Source organism: Pelobates fuscus, chromosome 2 (genome assembly GCF_036172605.1).
Source record: "Pelobates fuscus isolate aPelFus1 chromosome 2, aPelFus1.pri, whole genome shotgun sequence".
In the NCBI taxonomy this organism is placed as follows: Eukaryota; Metazoa; Chordata; class Amphibia; order Anura; family Pelobatidae; genus Pelobates; species Pelobates fuscus.
In genome coordinates this window covers 317,339,727-317,360,622 of record NC_086318.1, presented here as the reverse complement: position 1 = coordinate 317,360,622, position 20,896 = coordinate 317,339,727, and the positions used below count along the sequence as shown (strand labels likewise).

Below are 20,896 nucleotides of genomic sequence, written 5' to 3'. Positions count from 1 at the left end.
GTGTGTGTTGTATTAGTGTATGCAGAGTGTGTGTTGTGTCGGTGTATGCAGAGTGTGTGTTGTGTCGGTATATGCAGAGTGTGTGTTGTGTCGGTGTATGCAGAGTGTGTGTTGTGTCGGTGTATGCAGAGTGTGTGTTGTGTCGGTGTATGCAGAGTGTGTGTTGTGTCGGTGTATGCAGAGTGTGTGTTGTTGTGTCGGTGTATGCAGAGTGTGTGTTGTTGTGTCGGTGTATGCAGAGTGTGTGTTGTTGTGTCGGTGTATGCAGAGTGTGTGTTGTTGTGTCGGTGTATGCAGAGTGTGTGTTGTTGTGTCGGTGTATGCAGAGTGTGTGTTGTTGTGTCGGTGTATGCAGAGTGTGTGTTGTTGTGTCGGTGTATGCAGAGTGTGTGTTGTTGTGTCGGTGTATGCAGAGTGTGTGTTGTTGTGTCGGTGTATGCAGAGTGTGTGTTGTTGTGTCGGTGTATGCAGAGTGTGTGTTGTTGTGTCGGTGTATGCAGAGTGTGTGTTGTTGTGTCGGTGTATGCAGAGTGTGTGTTGTTGTGTCGGTGTATGCAGAGTGTGTGTTGTTGTGTCGGTGTATGCAGAGTGTGTGTTGTTGTGTCGGTGTATGCAGAGTGTGTGTTGTTGTGTCGGTGTATGCAGAGTGTGTGTTGTTGTGTCGGTGTATGCAGAGTGTGTGTTGTTGTGTCGGTGTATGCAGAGTGTGTGTTGTTGTGTCGGTGTATGCAAAGTGTGTGTGTTGTCGGTGTATGCAGAGTGTGTGTTGTCGGTGTATGCAGAGTGTGTGTTGTCGGTGTATGCAGTGTGTGTGTGTTGTCGGTGTATGCAGTGTGTGTGTGTTGTCGGTGTATGCAGTGTGTGTGGTGTCGGTGTATGCAGAGTGTGTGTTGTCGGTGTATGCAGTGTGTGTGTGTTGTCGGTGTATGCAGTGTGTGTGTGTTGTCGGTGTATGCAGTGTGTGTGTGTTGTCGGTGTATGCAGTGTGTGTGGTGTCAGTGTATGCAGTGTGTGTGTGTTGTGTTAGTGTATGCAGTGTGTGTGTTGTGTTAGTGTATGTAGTGTGTGTGTGTTGTGTTAGTGTATGTAGTGTGTGTTGTGTCAGTGTATGTAGTGTGTGTTGTGTTAGTGTGTGTTGTGTTAGTGTATGTAGTGTGTGTGTCAGTGCATGTAGTGTGTGTGTTGTGTCAGTGTATGTAGTGTGTGTGTGTGTGTTGTCAGTGTATGTAGTGTGTGTGTGTGTGTGTGTAAATGTGCAATCTGGGGGGAGGGGGAGTGGGAGGAAGGTGCATTTTAACATAATTAAAAAAAAGAAATAATTGAATTGTTTCTCCCCCCTCCCTGCTTACCTTTGTCCAGGGAGGGGGGAGATTCCATCCCTGGTGGTCCGGTGGGGGGCCCCCTGGCTTCCCTGTTATCGCAGAGGGGGCCCAGGCAGCACACAGCCTCTTCTCTCCTCCAATAACTCTTGCGAGACCCGCGGAGCGTTGCCATGGCAACCGGGTCTCGCGAGATTTATTAGCAGAGAGGAGAAGAGAAGAGGCTGTGTGCTGCCTGGGCCCCCTCTGCGGTAACAGGGAGCCGGGGGCCTGCGGCTGCACACATAGATAGCGATATTCGCTATCTATGTGTGCAGAGAGGGAAAGTGGGGCCCAGGACTGCCAGAGCAGTCCGGGCCCCCCAGGGCCGCCGGGCCCGTGACAACCGTCATGGTTGTCACCCCCTGATAGCGGCCCTGGTTGTAGCCTTTCGCACATATATTGACTTAAGTACCTCCCAAAACAACACTCTTCATCCAATCCTAAATTTCCTTTTGCTGTATCATACATGCGCAGTTCAAGACAAAATTAGGCCCTTCGCCCCGAAGACCAATATAAATACTTACTTTAAGGGCAGTCCAGGCTTCAGTTCTTAAATTCCTTAAACAATTCAAAACCTATATATTTCTGTTCTATAACTATATTCACGTTAATGTGTGAAGGTGTTTGTAGTGTTATGCATTGCTGCTGTTATGAGTGCCAGTGTGAACTGTTGCTGCATTTTTATGTCAACAGCATTGATGTATACACTGATCAGCCACAACATTAAAATCATTGATAGGTGAAGTGAATAACATAGATTATAATTGTTACAATGGCACCTTTGAAGGGGTTGGATATATTAGGCAGAACAGTCAGTTCTTTAATTTCATGTGGTGGAAGCAGGAACAATGGGCAAGCGAAAAGACTTTGACTTTGACAAGGGTCAAATAGTGAAGGGTAAACGACTGGGTCAGAGCATCTCTAAAACGACAAGTCTTGTGGGGGTGGCTAGTACTTTCCAAAGTGGTGCAAGGAAGTGTAACCAGTGAACTGGTGTCAGGGTCACGTGATGCATATGGGGAGCGAAGGCTAGACAGTCTGGTCTTATCACACAGAAGAGATAATGTAGCTCAGAATACTGAAAAACGTAATGCTAGCCATGATTGAAAAATGTCAGAACACACAGTGCATCACAGTTTGCTGCATATGGGACTTCATAGCCACAGACTGGTCAGAGTGCCCATGATATCCCCTGTCCACCTCCAAAAGCACCTTCATTGGGGGCAGAAGTGTAAGAACTGGACCAGGGAGCAATGGAAGAAGGTTGTTTGGTCTGATGAATCACAATTTCTTTTAGATCAGGTGGATGGCCGGTTGTAGCTGGGGAAGAGATGGCAGCTGGATGCACTATGAATAAAGGCAGGTTGGCGGAGGCTGTGTTATGCTCTAGTAGGACAGTGCTCTCCTGGCTTGTGTGTGAAAAGAAGCAGGCGTTCACGAAGTTGACCGTTGTTCGCAGGGTCGAGTGTCCGAATTAGAGTTACAGACACTCAACGACCAAGTCCCGCTGCCTCTTTTTGTGTGCGAGAAGATGGCCACTGTTTTCTCCAGCACGTGTTGTTTGGTTATACGAATGGTGGCCACACAGGGAGAGCACTAATTCCTGTGGTTTTCTTTGAACTTAATAAGCCTGGGGTGGTCGGTATTCTGTAGATTTATCTACCGAACTAAGAAAAATAAAGTTTGAGAACCAAAGTGAGTAGTTTTGTCACAGTTGTAATTTGCTCTTTTTTTTTATTTAAATCAATTATTTTACTGTGCAAGAATTAAGCTTGGAAAAACAGTGTTAAACATGTGTGACATGTGAGAAAGCTGCACATTTTATAAATTTTATAGGTCAAGAGTAATACAGATTTGTTCTTAAACATGCCCACCACTCTCGATTTAAGTACTCATAGATATGCTGCCTAGTGTAGTAGGCAAAGTAAAGCATCAATTTTACAACGTTGGTTACAGGTGCTACATGTTATGCATCATTCAGGCGGTCATCACTTAGTACAAGATATAGCTTATTCTAATAGCATGGCTAGTCTGGATAATGCTACAGCTAACTGGTCTAAGGCTGTATACCTACATATGACTAGCTGGCATTGGTATGTCTATGGTTACACGTATTCTATGCACATAAATGACAATATTAGTAGATCTTAGGGCTGTAGCTAAGAATGTTTTTGTTTGCAGTGATGGCTAAAGAGTACAGTGTATTATAAGGTACATGCTGGAATGAGGTATGTTGCTTCTATAAGAATATCACCCTGTTTGATCGAGGCTTCTGGCATCGCCACGGCAGATAGGGGCTGGCACCATGGTAGTCTCGAGGCCACACGGGAGGGAGCAGTCTGTTGGTTAGCCGATGTATTGGTGTAGCAGGGGGTTGGCGTCCGTTGGGTCCAGAATCTGGGCACATGTCTTCTTTACTTCCCATTGGGTTCCGTGCAGGTTATCTTTGAGTTGCAGTCGGGTTATGATGGGTCTGCCATATTTATGTTTTATGCTGGTGACCTCCGAAGTATAGTGCAGGATGGTGTCTGTGAAGACCTGCTGCTTTTCTCCACGCTGGGTTTGTCTGGTTCTCCGTGATTTTAGCCGGGTGTAAGGTGGGTATGGGGTCGGCTTCAGTACAGTAGTACCTAGTTTATCAGCAAGAGCGGCTATGTCTGGTGGGAGTGTTCTCCGTGCCGTGCACCGTCCCCTCGGCGCAGCAATTGTTGGCAGTGTGGATGAAGCACCCCAACAGTTCACCGCCGGTTTAGATAGCTGCCAGGATAGGTGAGGTCGAGAAGTCGCGGGTCCACTGAGCTTAAGCCCGGGAGCCACGCTGGTTACCGTTGCTGTGTGGGGAGAGCAGGTCGTCCCTCTACCTCTTGCGCACATGGCGGCCGCCATCTTAGTTGCTGCGCTCGGGCCACCAACCACAGTAGTGTTGTCGCCGGGTCTTGGTTGCGGTGCTGTGGTCGTGGCTGTCGGGTGAGGACCGGGATCACCCCCACCGGTCCATGGGGGGGGGGACAGTGCCTGGTCCACTCGGAGCTGGGACTCTTTGGTAGGATAGCGGGGCAGCGGCCGTCTGCCCCACTCACCACCAGGGAAGGCCCCGACTGAGACATCAATGGTTTCTCCTCCAGGGGACTGTAGCTCGATGAGCCAGCCTCTCCCTGGATCCAGTGTGCCCCAAGCACTGAGGTCCGTCGCGGTTGTTCTGTTTTCAGGCTGTAGGTCATGTTTTGTCAAGTTTGGTCAAGTTTTGCAGGAGCTAAGCTTGCATGCGACCATCCAGCTCGGCGGTTTCTGCCCCGCCCCCCGTAATTTGCTCTTTTTAAAGGACCACTATAGGCACCCAGACCACTTCAGCTCCTTGAAGTGGCCTGGGTGCCAGGTCCACCTAGGGTTAACCCTGCAGCTGTAAACATAGTAGTTTCAGAGAAACTGCTATGTTTACAATAGCAATAGTGGCTGTCTCATTGACAGCTGCTAGAGGCACTTCCGCGCTTCTCACTGTGAAAATCACAGTGAGAAGACGCTGACGTCCATAGTAAAGCATTGAGAAATGCTTTCCTATGGACTGATTGAATGCGCGCGTGGCTCTTGCCGCGCATGCGCATTCAGCGCTGACGTCAAGAGGGAAGAGAGTACCCCGGCGCTGGAGAAAGGTAAATGATTAACCCGTTCCTCCCCTTTAGCCCAGCGAGAGTGGTACCCTGAGGGTGGGGGGACCTAAAGACCCTATAGTGCCAGGAAAACGAGTTTTTTTTTTTCCTGGCACTATAGTGGTCCTTTAAATATATTTCTGTTACAAGATGTTGACACCCTTACCCTCGAAATGCCCAATACTATTACCCCTAACTCTTCACAGACGGGTTAATCTCCCAACTTACTTCACCATCCCCCTCCTCCCCCCCCTGACAGAAGCATAACTAGAAACCACAGGGCCCTGGTGCAAAAATTGCCCTGTGCCCCCCCCCCAAAAAAAGTCTACCGCCCATCACCTCCCCCTCATATGTCTACCCTCCCCTTTTTATACGTTCCCACCCACATACATACATACACACAGAGACATGTACATACAGAGACACAGACAGACATACATAAAAAACAATCACACATTCAGACACACATACACACACATGGAAGGCAGGGGTGGCTCCGGCTCATCCTGATGGGAGTAAGAGTTCCCACTCTGACTTCCTCTTCTCCTTCCTCCTCCCGCGCAGCTCCTGGTGTAAGCTGGGAGGAGTGACTGGGGCAGTCACTTCTTCCCAGCTCTGATGTCACCACAGGGGCTGTTAAAGCGCTGCAGTGCTGACCAGGCCCCCTGGAAATACATTGCCATCGGGTGGTCCTAACAGCAGGCCAGGGCCGCGTTACATAGCCGGCGGTCACAGGGGTCTGCAGAGTCGCCAGGCCCCCTGGAGTGACAGGAAAGTCCTAAGAACTCAAGAAATGCTAGGAGGGTCACAACTTTGATGATATAGTATAAAAAATAGTACAGTCGAAGTAAATGACCTAAAAGGTCAATCAACAGGAATGTATAGGTTGAAGGGCATTAGGGCATAACCCAAAGGAGTAATAAATAGAGAAGAGGCTGAAATGGGTTAAACTGAAAACAGTGCTCCCAAATACAGTCTCTATACCCTGAATACAGCGGCTCCCCTAGTATAGAGCAGTAATTTGCTTGTCTTAGGAGCCTAAACAGAACTTAAAAATCATAGCAACCTTCTACTGCCTACCCAAGATCCATAAAAACAACCTAGACCCTCCAGGACGCCCAATTATATCAGGCATTAACAATCTTACACAATGGCAGCATTTATTTGGATAAAATCTTGCGCCCATTCGTGGAGTCTCTACCGTCCTCTATTCAGGACACGAAACAAACCCTGGCATTACTTTCGAATCTTAAACTGCCGGAACCTGTGAGTCTATGTAGCCTTGACGTTGAAGCTCTTTATTCCTCTATACCACACGAGGAAGGCATACGACACGTCAAGCATTATCTAGACAAAAGAGGATCCAACTCTGAATTTATCTTGGAACTTTTGAGATTTATTCTTTTTCCTCTTCAATGACAGGTTTTACCACCAGGTGCAGGGAACAGCGATGGGGACGGCTTGTGCCCCATCATATGCTAACCTACACCTTCATTGGATCAGAAAAATGCTCACACTTTACCTCTATGATACATCTATGGGCCAGGTACATAGATGATATCCTAATAGTGTGGAAAGGTACGTCCAATGATTTTGACCAATTTGTGACTCTTCTTAATGAGAACAATCTTAACCTAAGGTTTACCTCCGAATTTGGTGGAAAATACCTTAATTTTCTAGACTTGACAGTCTCAATTGACAAGCAAAGGTCTATCCAGACAACACTTTATAAGAAACCAACAGCGTCCAAATAGCCTCCTGACCTGGGATAGTTTTCATCCTAAACCCCTAAAACAAGGTATACCCATTGGGCAATACCTGAGGGCACGCAGGAACTGCAGTACTATCCAGGAATTTAAAATCCAAGCTAATATCCTGCGACAACAATTCAAACACAAAGGTTATCCCAACCGTTGTCTGAAAAAGGCATACAGGAGAGCTTTGGAGTCTGATAGAAAGACACTTTTGACCGACAATAAACCACCCACACCTACTAACCCTCCCCCACGTCTTATTGCAACTTATGACGCAGGATGGGAAAAAGTGAAATCTGGGATCCAGAGGTTTTGGCCCCTTCTAACTGGTGACACCCATCTAAAAAAGATCCTAGGCCCCAGAGTGGAAATGACAGCACGAAGAGGAAAAAATCTAAGAGACCTCTTAGTCCCTAGCCATTTCCAATCACAATGTATCAACATGAAGACATGGCTAAGCACTCCAATTGTTGGCTCTTTCCAGTGTGGACGATGTGTCGCCTGTAAGTTCATCAAAAGAGATTCTAAAATGGTATCTGATAGTGAGAATAAAAAATCTTTTAATATCACCTCATTTTTTTAACGGCAACACCGCAGGTTTAGTGTACTTACTTACCTGCGAGTGTAATTGCAAGTACGTAGGCAAAACCTTTCGTCCTTTTAAAGAAAGGATCAAGGAACATGTCAGGTCACCTAAACTTAGCATTGAAACTTCAATAGCTCGCCATCTAAGGGAACACCATTCAGGCAAATCACACGGCTTACGTTTCTGTGGTCTAGAATTGGTGAAACGAGATAAAAGAAGAGGTGACTATGACAGGTTCCTTAGACAGCGCGAAAGTTTCTGGATTTACCGTCTTAAAACCTTACAACCCAATGGGCTTAATGAAGGTTTTTCCTTTACACCCTTTATCTAAACTAAATATTTTTGAGTATATAGTGTATGGACTGTGAACCTGAGTACTATCACAGAATGGATCATTCTTCTGTATCTATACTTGTTGTAACCTATTTGTACATAGTGAATTTGCTTTTAGCAACATCACATTTTTTTTTTTTTTTTTTTTTTTTTTTAGCGATTATTTAAGCAGTTTATTGCGAATGGCCACAAACATAGAAATTCTTTTTTTTTTTTTTTTTAATTTTTTTTTTTTGCAGTGCAATGAGATAGTACAAACAGTCTTGAGGTGCCCCGACAGCATTCCTCAGGCATTTCCCTCGCTGAACATGCAGGGTTTTGATTTACATGCACAATTTTATAATAATATGTTATAAGTAGGCAAAGTAGTTAAAGCATTGCAGTATCGACTTATAGTGTAGTAATAACACGAGTTGTACAAGCTTATAATGCTGGTAAGTTACTCAGGCTATTGCAGTGAAGGATGGTTACAGTAGTAATTTAGGTAAAGCTTATAGGAAAACGGTTAAACTTAAACATTGAGAAAGGTGGACTATGAGACCAGCTTTTTAAGTGCTGTGTGCGCCTAGATTAGTCTAGCTAGGGTAAACAAGATTAGTGTAGGAGACCGATGGTAACAAATCGTAAGCAGCTCAACACTAAGTGCAAGTAAGTCAGTCATGCTAAGTTATCTGGCATTTAAGTTAAGCAAGATCACATTTTAAATTCACTCGTAAAAACAATAATGCTTGTTGGGGTTATTGGTCCCGGGGAGGGGGAAACTAGAAGAGTACTATGTCTGTAGACACTATGTGGAGACGGATGGCGGGAGATCGGTAACCTGTAGTAAGTCCCAGTCCGTGAGAGCAATTCACCCGATGCCTGCTAGTATCAGGGTACATTCCCCAGGAAGCGTGTGGTCAGGGTTGTGCTTTGACCGCCGGATAGGTCCCTTGGGGCTTGTTGCGGTAGTCTCCTGCTCGCAGTGGTTGTCGCATGGGTCTGAGTTGAGACCGGAGTTGGCGGCTCTGTGCAGGCAAGGTAAGTCCTCCCCTCCGCCCCAGACCATCAGAAGGGCCGACATTTTAAATCCACAGGTCCGGCTTTCACCAGGGGCCGAACCTCTCTCCCTGATGGAGTGGTAGGGGGTCCCGGTGGTCGGCTGCTGAGTGCGGCGGCGAACCCTCCTCCAATGTGGGTGATGTCTCGGGGTAGCGCCCCGATTGGCCTTCGGCCTGGTTAGGCCAGTAGTAGATGGCACAGGCTTTTGTGGTTTCGGTGGGCCCGGGGAGGTCCCCCGTGCCTCGCGGCTCTCACCTCTCCGGTCTGCTTCCCGTGGCCGTGCCGGCTTGGTCGTGCAGGGATATCGCCGAGCTTTCAAACGCTGTGGTGGTGTGGGTGGACACAATTTGCTCCGCAGTTTCCGCCAAAACACTTGGAAGTGTCTGTCCAGGCGGGTGAGTATGTCGTTGAAGCGCGGGAGCCTCGTTTCCTCTGCCATTATGGTGGAGCTGCTTGTTTGTGGGTTTGGTTTTGCTTTTTCTCCCCATGGTTTCGTAAGAATCAGCTCTCTCGGCGCGGGCAGTGTGGTGGAGCCTGATCTGTTTGGTCTCTGTCTGGCTGAATGACAAGCTGCCGCCATTTTGGAGGCACCATCCCCCGTTTTGCTAGGAGCTGCTGCGGGCCCAAGTGGAGGGTGCCGGGTGTGGGGCTCTCCTGCTGGTGGGGACCGGGATGTCCCCCACCGGTCCATAGGGGGGGGGGGGAGGTACGGCGCCGAGCTTACTGATTGCTTCGTGCGTCTGGCGGGAAAGCGGCCGCCTTTCTCCACCGCCTCCCTCGGTAGGCCCTAGTCTGCCGATGTGGTTCTCGGTCACCCCAGACATGGAGTTTGGTGTCTCTGGGTTCGGGTCGGTTTCCCCAGTCCAGTAGGCCCACTTGTAGGAGGATGAGCGCAGGTTAGCCCGTTTTATTCGACGTTTTGTGCTCGGTGCCCAGGAGCTAGTTCAGAACACGTCTGCCCTGTTTGCTAGTCAGGCCCCGCCCCCTATAAATTATCTTTACAAGAACCCACATCTTATTTTTTATACATTTGGTTTGTACAACTTATCATTCTGTTTTAGTTCCATCAATACTGACTATTCGGGATATCAAGGACAATGATCTGTGTTTTATTTAAAACCTATAATTCACCTTTTATTTACCCATCCTATATCCAGTCTAACTATATATATATATATATATATATATATATATCTACTAATCAGCTGAATTTGTTTTTCATAAATGAACTACATACATACATATGTTATTGATCCCCTGGTTTGGGACCAACAATATACTTAGATTATTTTCCGTCATTGTGGGGTTTAATATTCCCCTCATGCTGAAATTAGTTTATCGTCACTCCCGTAGCCCCGCCCACTACTAGTGCCGTCTAAAGATCACCATGACGTCACAGAGAAAGGGACCGGCAATAGAGGGTTTAAAAAGTGGCGCTTTTTTAATAACGGGTTAGCTCTTGACAAAGGCGCAGGTTAGCGCCGAAACGCGCGTTGAGTTTAACCTTGTACACTATGTACTGTAATTAGAACTATCCGCTTTCATCACCACCTAGGGTTTGGGTTTTGGGGACTTCTAATACTTGTAATATTTAGGATTTGGTCGACTTTAAAGACCGATACTCGTAGGGTGCGGGCTACTAATATACGGGGAATTGCTGGTATTTTCTTTATCTACTCAGGCTAGCGATAAAAAGAGCAGTATACCCATATATGGCATACTGACTCCACCGAGCACCTTACTTTCTATCAGAGTATTTAATGACCAATCCTTATTACTGATAAATGCTCCTTACGGGGAAATTGTAGGCAGTGTATAGGGCATAAGAGATTTATGTTCTTTTGTAAAAGTTTCCGGCCGGACCTATCTAACTGCCCTTTCTCATTGCATTAAGGTAGCTAATATACTAGGGTGCCGACGGAGCGTGGAGATCGCCAATATTGCCGTCTCCCCCCCCCTTTTTGTATATTATTGACTTTTAGAGTCCCCACTATTATAAGAAGCAATTTCATTGCCAGTGTTTACTCTTATCAAAAGTTACATTTACAAGTACAAGTGTATGCACGTGACTTTACTAAAGGGATTACTGTTATTCACTCCCTTATCAAGCTACACTGTATTTTGTTTAGTTTATAACTTACACTAAACAATGTTGCTATAGATTTCTTTTGTTCACTCAACTATAGCCTTTATCTCTCCTAACCCCAAGAGTGATCATATATCCTGTGATTATATCGCAGTTTAGCGGATTTACCCTTTCTTTCACTACTTATTGTAAATATCACTGTTTATACTTAGTTTCTATTTTTATGACAGTTTTGTCTCTTTTTTTCTTCTTTTCTTCCCCTAAGGGGGCTCAATAAAATTATTTTTTAGTTCTGTTTAGGCTCCTAACACAAGCAAATTACTGCTCTATACTAGGGGAGCCACTGTATTCAGGGTATAGAGACTGTATTTGGGAGCACTGTTTTCGGTTTAACCCATTTCAGCCTCTTCTCTATTTGATAATATAGTAATCTATGCCAGTACTAACATTTCTTAAGGAACACTCTTCGCACCAAAATTGCTACATCTCTTTTTTCTCTGATCAGGCAAAACACTGTCATTTCAGAGATGAAAGAGTTTACATTTGGACTAAAACACATCTCTAGAGACTGAGCCAGCCAGCCATTAGAGGTACTTCTTCCTTAAGACCTTCAATATTCAAAGGTCTTCATATCGCTAATGCTTTTCTAAGACATTATTTTGATTGATGATCTCAGAAAAGGTGGAGTGGCTGCAGAGAGGAAAATGTTCCAGCACTGGATTTAATGTTTTATTTATTTATCCTGAATTTAAATACAGTAAGGAACACATCCAACTTAAAAAAATACACATAATTTCTAACTTTGCTTTACCTTTTTTTTCTGTGATTTCCAGCTTATACAGCATTGATTCAGAAGAGATGATGCAGCCTTCTCGTGATCGAGATCAAGACCCCTTTTATAAACCCCCCATCTCTGTGCAGAAGACAAGTGCCGAAATTATAAATGAAGCCCGCCGTGCTCTGAGAACCTTGAGAACCCAAAGACCGTTTACACCAAGAGATAACCAAAGGAAGCTATTTGGATCCACATCTTCCAGGACTGCAGACAACAGACCACCTTCTGCATTTAGGTATTTCCATCTGTACTTTCAGTATCATTGCACATAGATTAGGGGAAAATCTGCTAAATGTAAATACAATAAAGAAACATAGCGTTTAATTGTGTGGGGACTGGCACTGATTTATAGTTACAATTGGTCACTCACAGATTTGCAGAATTAAAAAAGCCTTGAGTGGTATCTTTCAGTGTCCAATATGTTGTCCCTCTTCATATGTTCCTCACAGAGCAGAGTGTATGTATTTCAAAAGAAAAAGATATATACACGAATGTAGTACACTTCCAGAGTTGAATAAAAAAGTATTTAATGACTTACATATAAGTATAAAACAAACGGCTTGTCACCATGCACGTCCTACGCGTTTCGTCCTGGATATGGACTTCCTCAGGGACTTGGTGCAGTAAAGTGCAAAAACGTAATAGCAGCATAAAGCATATCCCCCCTCCCCGTCCTTATATACATCCCCATTTAGTCCCAAATGTTCGTCAGCTGGTTTTCAATTTTCGCGGCATGGAACCCGGTGACGTCATCACGTGTGCCGCGATGTTTCTCCTGGTGACGTCATCACGTCCAACGTGTGCGTTCCATCTTGCGTTTCACAGACCCGGAAGTGGGTCGCGGCCATTGCAAGTCTCTTATTCTATCGTATTGGCTCAGAACATTTATATGTGAATAAAGGAAACCGGGGTGGGGAAAGAAGAAGACAGTTAAAAGAACTCTGGATGGTACTACTCTGAATAAATAAAAAAAGCAAAGATATATGTTCCTGCTGCAGTTTATATTCATCTTGCAAACTGTAATTACAGGGTTTGTGAATACATCTCGCTATACGAAATCGAATATAATAAAAAATATAATAAAAAATGAAGATTCATGTACAAACATGAATCAACTATTCTGCATGTGTATATATACAATTCTTGGATTTCCATACATATATTTTTCTTACTATTTGAAGATCTTATATGATACAAATATTACTACTCTTTAATGTACATTAGTCATACAGTACAATACATTGGTCATACAGTGTTTGTTATCTATACACATTGTTGTGGTTAGTGAGACCCATTTATATCACGCTTCTGTCCCTTTCTACTTAAAGGTGAATGGAGTTCATTTCGTCTTTGAGTTAAATGAAATCCAAGATATGAAAAAATTATAAATATGAACAAAAAATAAAAAATAAAAATAAAAATAAAAATAAAAAAAGGGGAAAAATGTGTACGTAATCAAACATACTGGTAGGTATAAACATATTGATGGATATAAAAAATATATAAAAAAGTGTATAAAAAATTATGTAAAAAATGTAAAGATGAAAATAAAAATAAAGATAAAAAAAAATAAAGATAAAAAAAATAAATAAAAATAAAAATAAATAAATATAAAGATAAAAATAAAAATGAAAGTAAAAGTTGAAAATAAAAAATATATAATATAAAAAATATAAAATATATATCTTCAATTTTTTTTTTTATTTTTTTTTTTCGAATGGGAGAAAAGTGTGATAATACCCATGCACTACACAAGAGACGGAAAGAAGATAATTTATTTAGTCTTCAAAAAAGCTCCACAGGTCAATGTCTAAGTTTAGACCGAGAGGTTGGAGTGTTTTTAATTTGCTGATCCAAAAAGTCTCTCTTTGAGAGAGTTTTTTGGTCAAATTTCCTCCTCTCCAATATGGATCCACCTGCTCAATACCCAAAAACATAAAGCTCCGCCAGTCAAATTTATTGCAAGTGTTGCAATGTAGTGGTACTATATGTTTCATTGATTTCTTTCTAATATTGTTTTGGTGTTCCAATATTCTCTCTTTTAGTTTTCTGCATGTTCTCCCCACATACCGTTTCCCGCAGGGGCATTGTAACATATAGACCACATTCCTCGTGTTGCAATTAATATTAGATTTTATTTTAAATCTTTCTTTTGTAGTGAAGCTTGTAAATTCTCTCTTTTGTATAAATTTTTGATTTTTACAGGCTTTACAAGAATTGCAAGGGGTGAAGCCACTGATGTTCGAGGTTATGCTTTTACGTGGGATTTTTAGAGCATAGCTTGGGGCTAATACATTTTTTAGGTTTTTTGTTCGCCTGAAAATCACTGGTGTTTTTTTTGGTAAAACTTTACCTAAAATGGGGTCTTGACGCAGGATGTCCCAATGTTTGTTGAGGATCTTTTTTATTTTCCAGTGTTGTGTGTTGTATTGGGTAGTGAAAGAAAAATTATAGTTATCCTTAAAGTGTCTTTTGGGGTTTGAAGCTATCAGGTCCCTTCTATTCTTTTTTCCTATTTCTTTAATTTCTTTGTCTAACAGTGTTGTTTCATATTTTTTTGCCACAAATTTGTTTTTTAAATGCTCAGCCTGTTCTCTAAAATCTGAATTTTTCGAGCAGTTTCTTCTTACTCGTATTAGCTGGCTTTTCGGTATGGTTTCCAACCATTTGTCTTTGTGGCAGCTTTTTCTATGGATAAAACTGTTACCTTCAGTTTTTTTAAAAAAAACATTTTGATTGAATCTGGTTGTTTTCTACAAAGAGGTTTAAATCAAGGAAATTAATGGTGGTGGTGTTAACTTCATGTGTGAACTTTAGACCATAATCATTTCGGTGAATGTAGTCTATGAATGATGACAGATCATCCTGTGGTCCTTGCCAAATTAAAATAATGTCATCAATAAAACGCTTCCATAGGACCAGGTTCGCTACCCAGCTATGCCCACTCCATATGTGGTTGGATTCCCAATATCGCATATATATGTTTGAAATATGTTATGAAATTTCGAAAATTTGATGATATGTTTTCATCTTTCTCCATAATTCTTTCCACTGCACCCAAGCCTTTCTTATGTTTTATTATTGTATATAATGATGTGACATCTAAGGTCACCCAAACATAGTCATGTTCCCAAATTATGTTCTCCATAATTCTTAGAACATGGGCGGTGTCTTTTAGGTAAGAAGGTGCTTCTTGCGCATATTTTTGAAGGTGGTGATCCACAAATTCTGATAAGTGAGCGGATACAGAGTTTATGCCGCTGATGATTGGTCTCCCCGGGGGTGTTATTGGGTTCTTGTGTACTTTGGGGAGAAAATAAAAAATGGGTATGATTGGGAAATTATTAAAGAGTGCAGTGGAAAGAATTATGGAGAAAGATGAAAACATATCATCAAATTTTCGAAATTTCATCCTAAATAGTATCCATTACATCCTTAAACACAATTATTTTTTCTTTGATGATTCATTTTACCTTCAAACCACTGGCACAGCCATGGGGACCAGGTTCGCCCCCAGCTATGCAAACATATATATGCGATATTGGGAATCCAACCACATATGGAGTGGGCATAGCTGGGTAGCGAACCTGGTCCTATGGAAGCGTTTTATTGATGACATTATTTTAATTTGGCAAGGACCACAGGATGATCTGTCATCATTCATAGACTACATTCACCGAAATGATTATGGTCTAAAGTTCACACATGAAGTTAACACCACCACCATTAATTTCCTTGATTTAAACCTCTTTGTAGAAAACAACCAGATTCAATCAAAATGTTTTTTTTAAAAAACTGAAGGTAACAGTTTTATCCATAGAAAAAGCTGCCACAAAGACAAATGGTTGGAAACCATACCGAAAAGCCAGCTAATACGAGTAAGAAGAAACTGCTCGAAAAATTCAGATTTTAGAGAACAGGCTGAGCATTTAAAAAACAAATTTGTGGCAAAAAAATATGAAACAACACTGTTAGACAAAGAAATTAAAGAAATAGGAAAAAAGAATAGAAGGGACCTGATAGCTTCAAACCCCAAAAGACACTTTAAGGATAACTATAATTTTTCTTTCACTACCCAATACAACACACAACACTGGAAAATAAAAAAGATCCTCAACAAACATTGGGACATCCTGCGTCAAGACCCCATTTTAGGTAAAGTTTTACCAAAAAAAACACCAGTGATTTTCAGGCGAACAAAAAACCTAAAAAATGTATTAGCCCCAAGCTATGCTCTAAAAATCCCACGTAAAAGCATAACCTCGAACATCAGTGGCTTCACCCCTTGCAATTCTTGTAAAGCCTGTAAAAATCAAAAATTTATACAAAAGAGAGAATTTACAAGCTTCACTACAAAAGAAAGATTTAAAATAAAATCTAATATTAATTGCAACACGAGGAATGTGGTCTATATGTTACAATGCCCCTGCGGGAAACGGTATGTGGGGAGAACATGCAGAAAACTAAAAGAGAGAATATTGGAACACCAAAACAATATTAGAAAGAAATCAATGAAACATATAGTACCACTACATTGCAACACTTGCAATAAATTTGACTGGCGGAGCTTTATGTTTTTGGGTATTGAGCAGGTGGATCCATATTGGAGAGGAGGAAATTTGACCAAAAAACTCTCTCAAAGAGAGACTTTTTGGATCAGCAAATTAAAAACACTCCAACCTCTCGGTCTAAACTTAGACATTGACCTGTGGAGCTTTTTTGAAGACTAAATAAATTATCTTCTTTCCGTCTCTTGTGTAGTGCATGGGTATTATCACACTTTTCTCCCATTCGAAAAAAAAAAAAATTAAAAAAAAAATTGAAGATATATATTTTATATTTTTTGTATTATATATTTTTTATTTTCAACTTTTACTTTCATTTTTATTTTTATCTTTATATTTATTTATTTTTATTTTTATTTATTTTAATTTTAATTTTATTTTTATTTTTATTTTGATTTATTTTGATTTTATTTATTCTTTATTTTTTATTCTTATTTTTAATTTTACCTTTATTTTAATTTTATTTTTATTTATTTTTTTATCTTTATTTTTTTTTATCTTTATTTTTATTTTCATCTTTACATTTTTTACATAATTTTTTATACACTTTTTTATATATTTTTTATATCCATCAATATGTTTATACCTACCAGTATGTTTGATTACGTACACATTTTTCCCCTTTTTTTATTTTTATTTTTATTTTTATTTTTTATTTTTTGTTCATATTTATAATTTTTTCATATCTTGGATTTCATTTAACTCAAAGACGAAATGAACTCCATTCACCTTTAAGTAGAAAGGGACAGAAGCGTGATATAAATGGGTCTCACTAACCACAACAATGTGTATAGATAACAAACACTGTATGACCAATGTATTGTACTGTATGACTAATGTACATTAAAGAGTAGTAATATTTGTATCATATAAGATCTTCAAATAGTAAGAAAAATATATGTATGGAAATCCAAGAATTGTATATATACACATGCAGAATAGTTGATTCATGTTTGTACATGAATCTTCATTTTTTATTATATTTTTTATTATATTTGATTTCGTATAGCGAGATGTATTCACAAACCCTGTAATTACAGTTTGCAAGATGAATATAAACTGCAGCAGGAACATATATCTTTGCTTTTTTTATTTATTCAGAGTAGTACCATCCAGAGTTCTTTTAACTGTCTTCTTCTTTCCCCACCCCGGTTTCCTTTATTCACATATAAATGTTCTGAGCCAATACGATAGAATAAGAGACTTGCAATGGCCGCGACCCACTTCCGGGTCTGTGAAACGCAAGATGGAACGCACACGTTGGACGTGATGACGTCACCAGGAGAAACATCGCGGCACACGTGATGACGTCACCGGGTTCCATGCCGCGAAAATTGAAAACCAGCTGACGAACATTTGGGACTAAATGGGGATGTATATAAGGACGGGGAGGGGGGATATGCTTTATGCTGCTATTACGTTTTTGCACTTTACTGCACCAAGTCCCTGAGGAAGTCCATATCCAGGACGAAACGCGTAGGACGTGCATGGTGACAAGCCGTTTGTTTTATACTTATATGTAAGTCATTAAATACTTTTTTTATTCAACTCTGGAAGTGTACTACATTCGTGTATATATCTTTTTCTTTTGAGATACATACACTCTGCTCTGTGAGGAACATATGAAGAGGGACAACATATTGGACACTGAAAGATACCACTCAAGGCTTTTTTAATTCTGCAAATCTGTGAGTGACCAATTGTAACTATAAATCAGTGCCAGTCCCCACACAGTTAAACGCTATGTTTCTTTATTGTATTTACATTTAGCAGATTTTCCCCTAATCTATGTGCATATATCTATTGAAGACAAGAGGAAGTCTTCGGGGAGTTATCGGGATACTTCACCTGAAACATTAAGGGAAGTCCTGGTTTGCTTTGAATCACATATATATAATTTTTTCTCACTGGGTTGTGTTCACATATATTGTTGTTTTTCTTTGAGTATCATTATCAGTTTTTTCAGTACCAATCAATGTAATATTGTAGGTCAGGATGTCAGACTATCAGGGCCATATTAAGAGATGCTGACAATTATTATGGGCCTACTTTCAGAATCTTATCGACAGAAAACACTAAAACAGTCATACCTCCCAAGTGTCATGTATCTGGCAGAGATGGTGCTGGAGGGAAAACTCATATGATGTAGCTATAAGAAAACATATACCCTATGACTCTTTCTTTCATCTTTCAAGTAAATTCATACCCCTCAACTCCAGTGTCCGGTGAAGCAGGATGTCGGTGAGTGGGGTAAAAGGTTGGGTCACTGACAAGAATCATGTAACCAGAACTGCCAAAAGAGGCGAACATGCACAAAAAGGGGGTGTGTCTGCATGAAGAATTGAAAGGCCAGCCCTGCGTGCCAATCATGCAGGATGGCCAACTAAGGGCATACTATGCTGACAGTACCCTGAGCTTCGCATAAATGTATTTAATGGGGCGCTCAATCCATGCTTTCTAAGGACAGTCCCCTAGCACTCACTAGTTCACTCCTCCATGCAGAGGGCTCCTCCAGTACAATGGCACCAGACCTTCCATTGCACCTTCCCTTGCCCAGACAGATTGGTCTTTGGGTATTGGAATCTTTTTTTTTTTTTTTTTAAATGACGTGAAAACAGTTACAGAAAATAACAGAGGGCCTACAGATCTATAGTGCATACCATTTCATCTGATAAATATTATTATTATTGGAATCTATCTAATGCCATTATATTTCACAGTGCTTTACAACATTATACAGGGGAAAATTTAACAGTAAATGAGACGATTCCAAATTGGTTGATAAGGACTCTGCTCGAACGAGCTTACAATCTAAATATATGGGTATTAGTAAGTACAGTTATGGTAATTTAACTCCTGTTTGTATCTTTGTTTTAATTGGCATAAATATGGAGTTTTCAAATATTCCATGAGGAATAAATCCATTAATATTTAGAGTAGGCACAGATTTTTCTTGTAATGTATAGAAGGATTTGCCTTTGAGAAAAGTCATGAGCGGTTTTGCCATTCTGATTATATGCATTAGTAAGGGAATTAAATCAGAAGTCTGTGATAGGTTAACCTTCTGGCGAACTTGCATCAGGGGAATTGAGTGCTCCTTACATTATTATGCTGCTAATTACAATTCTGTTGTTTTTTCAATCAAGATAAAGTTACCAGTGTACGCATACAGAAATTAAAAATAGTTGAGATCCAGTGCCCAAAAGATCTATGAAATCTGCAATCTAGAAATGTAGAAACCTCTTACATGCACCAAATGTATAAAGCAAAGATACATTTTTTAAAATAGTTGCTCAACCAGAAAAAAAACTATTGATTAACATATTAGATCAACTCTGTATATATCCAGTAATAAGTGTTATATAACAGAAAATATTGTTGTAAACTTCATATCGAAACCGTGGATAGAATTGGAGGCTGAGAGCATTAGCTGTCTCTCTTACTCCAGGCCCCATGACAACAATTCCTTATGAGCAGGGTGAGTGAGCAGAGTATGGGAAAGTGTCGCTGTGCGCCAGGGCACCCAACTTTGATGTTAAATAGTGGGAATACGTTTTGACGCCTCAAACGGTTACTTCAAGAACAATGACCACTTTAGTAATTTGAAGCGGTCAGGGTGCCTAGAGTCTGTACTTGGAGAGATACACTTCGCTGCACATATGGAGTTTTACCCATCTGCTGCAGGAGCTGTAATTCCACCTCTGATAGGAGTGTAATCAGCAACTTTCTTTGCACATAATGACATTAATTTATGATGACGCTCTCAGCCAAGTGATGGCGGCAGTGTACGGCTTCTGAAGCTCTGGAGAAGCCGGGAGCGCGTCACTGGACAACAGGGTGCATTGGATCTCAGCAGGGAGCCAGGTAAGGGGACAACCATTGCTAAACGGTTTACCCCATTAACTGGAACCAGTGCCAGGGTACTCCGCGCTAGGGCTGTAGTGGTTATGATGATTTGAATAACCCTTTAAGTTAAGATGGCTTTTTGAGGATAGAAAGTCCATTAACAAGTATGCTAGATGAGCCATTCTTGGAATTGTGAAGAGTCAGAGAACATATCATGTAATAATGTGTAATGTTGGTTAATCCCTTAAAGAGATACGAGTATGATATCCACTGAGAATATACAATAGGCACTGTGGAGTTAAGCGGACGCACTGTGTGAGCTCCCAAGCCTAGCCTTGATAATTGTCTTTAACCACGACTTACTCTCTCCATCTCGGACTCCACCCTACAGAATATCACCTCACAGACATCGGTGAATCGGGGGGTGCCTCATACGTCTATACCGCCCACTGAATCGCCCAATCCGAGGCTTGGGGCCTATGCTGTGCAGAGCAGGGGAGAGATGGCCGCTCTCCTAGCCCTTAACCGCATGCAGCACCCACGGTACACAGCTTCCCCCACCCTCTTCTGCACCGGTGGGGGTTATCCCAGTCCCCACCGCTCAGCTACACCTACCTCTACTGCTTCTAAACACCAGCCCCAATTCTGTACCGACCCAGCCTGCCGCGCCCCGCTCCAAAATGGCAGCTGCACAGCCACGTCACGTGCCGTCTTTGTGCCTCTGGAGAGCCACTACAACGCAACAGAGCACCTACTCGCACACTTGAACAATCTGTTTGATAGCTTCTGGGCACGGTTTGAAGCTCGACATGCTGCAGCACAGACTCCGCCGCAGGAGAGCT

At 41.7% G+C, this 20,896-nt stretch overlaps 1 protein-coding gene across 1 annotated transcript in view; it reads left to right on the top strand.

Annotated features, from left to right (window-relative positions):
- Positions 1 to 20,896, top strand: part of ARMC2 (armadillo repeat containing 2) — a 183,759-nt gene that overhangs the window by 17,125 nt on the left and 145,738 nt on the right. The window contains exon 2 of the mRNA XM_063443529.1: positions 11,642 to 11,878. Coding sequence (XP_063299599.1) covers positions 11,667 to 11,878 — 212 coding nt within the window. The 5' untranslated portion in view covers positions 11,642 to 11,666. The remainder of the gene's footprint in view (positions 1 to 11,641; positions 11,879 to 20,896) is intronic.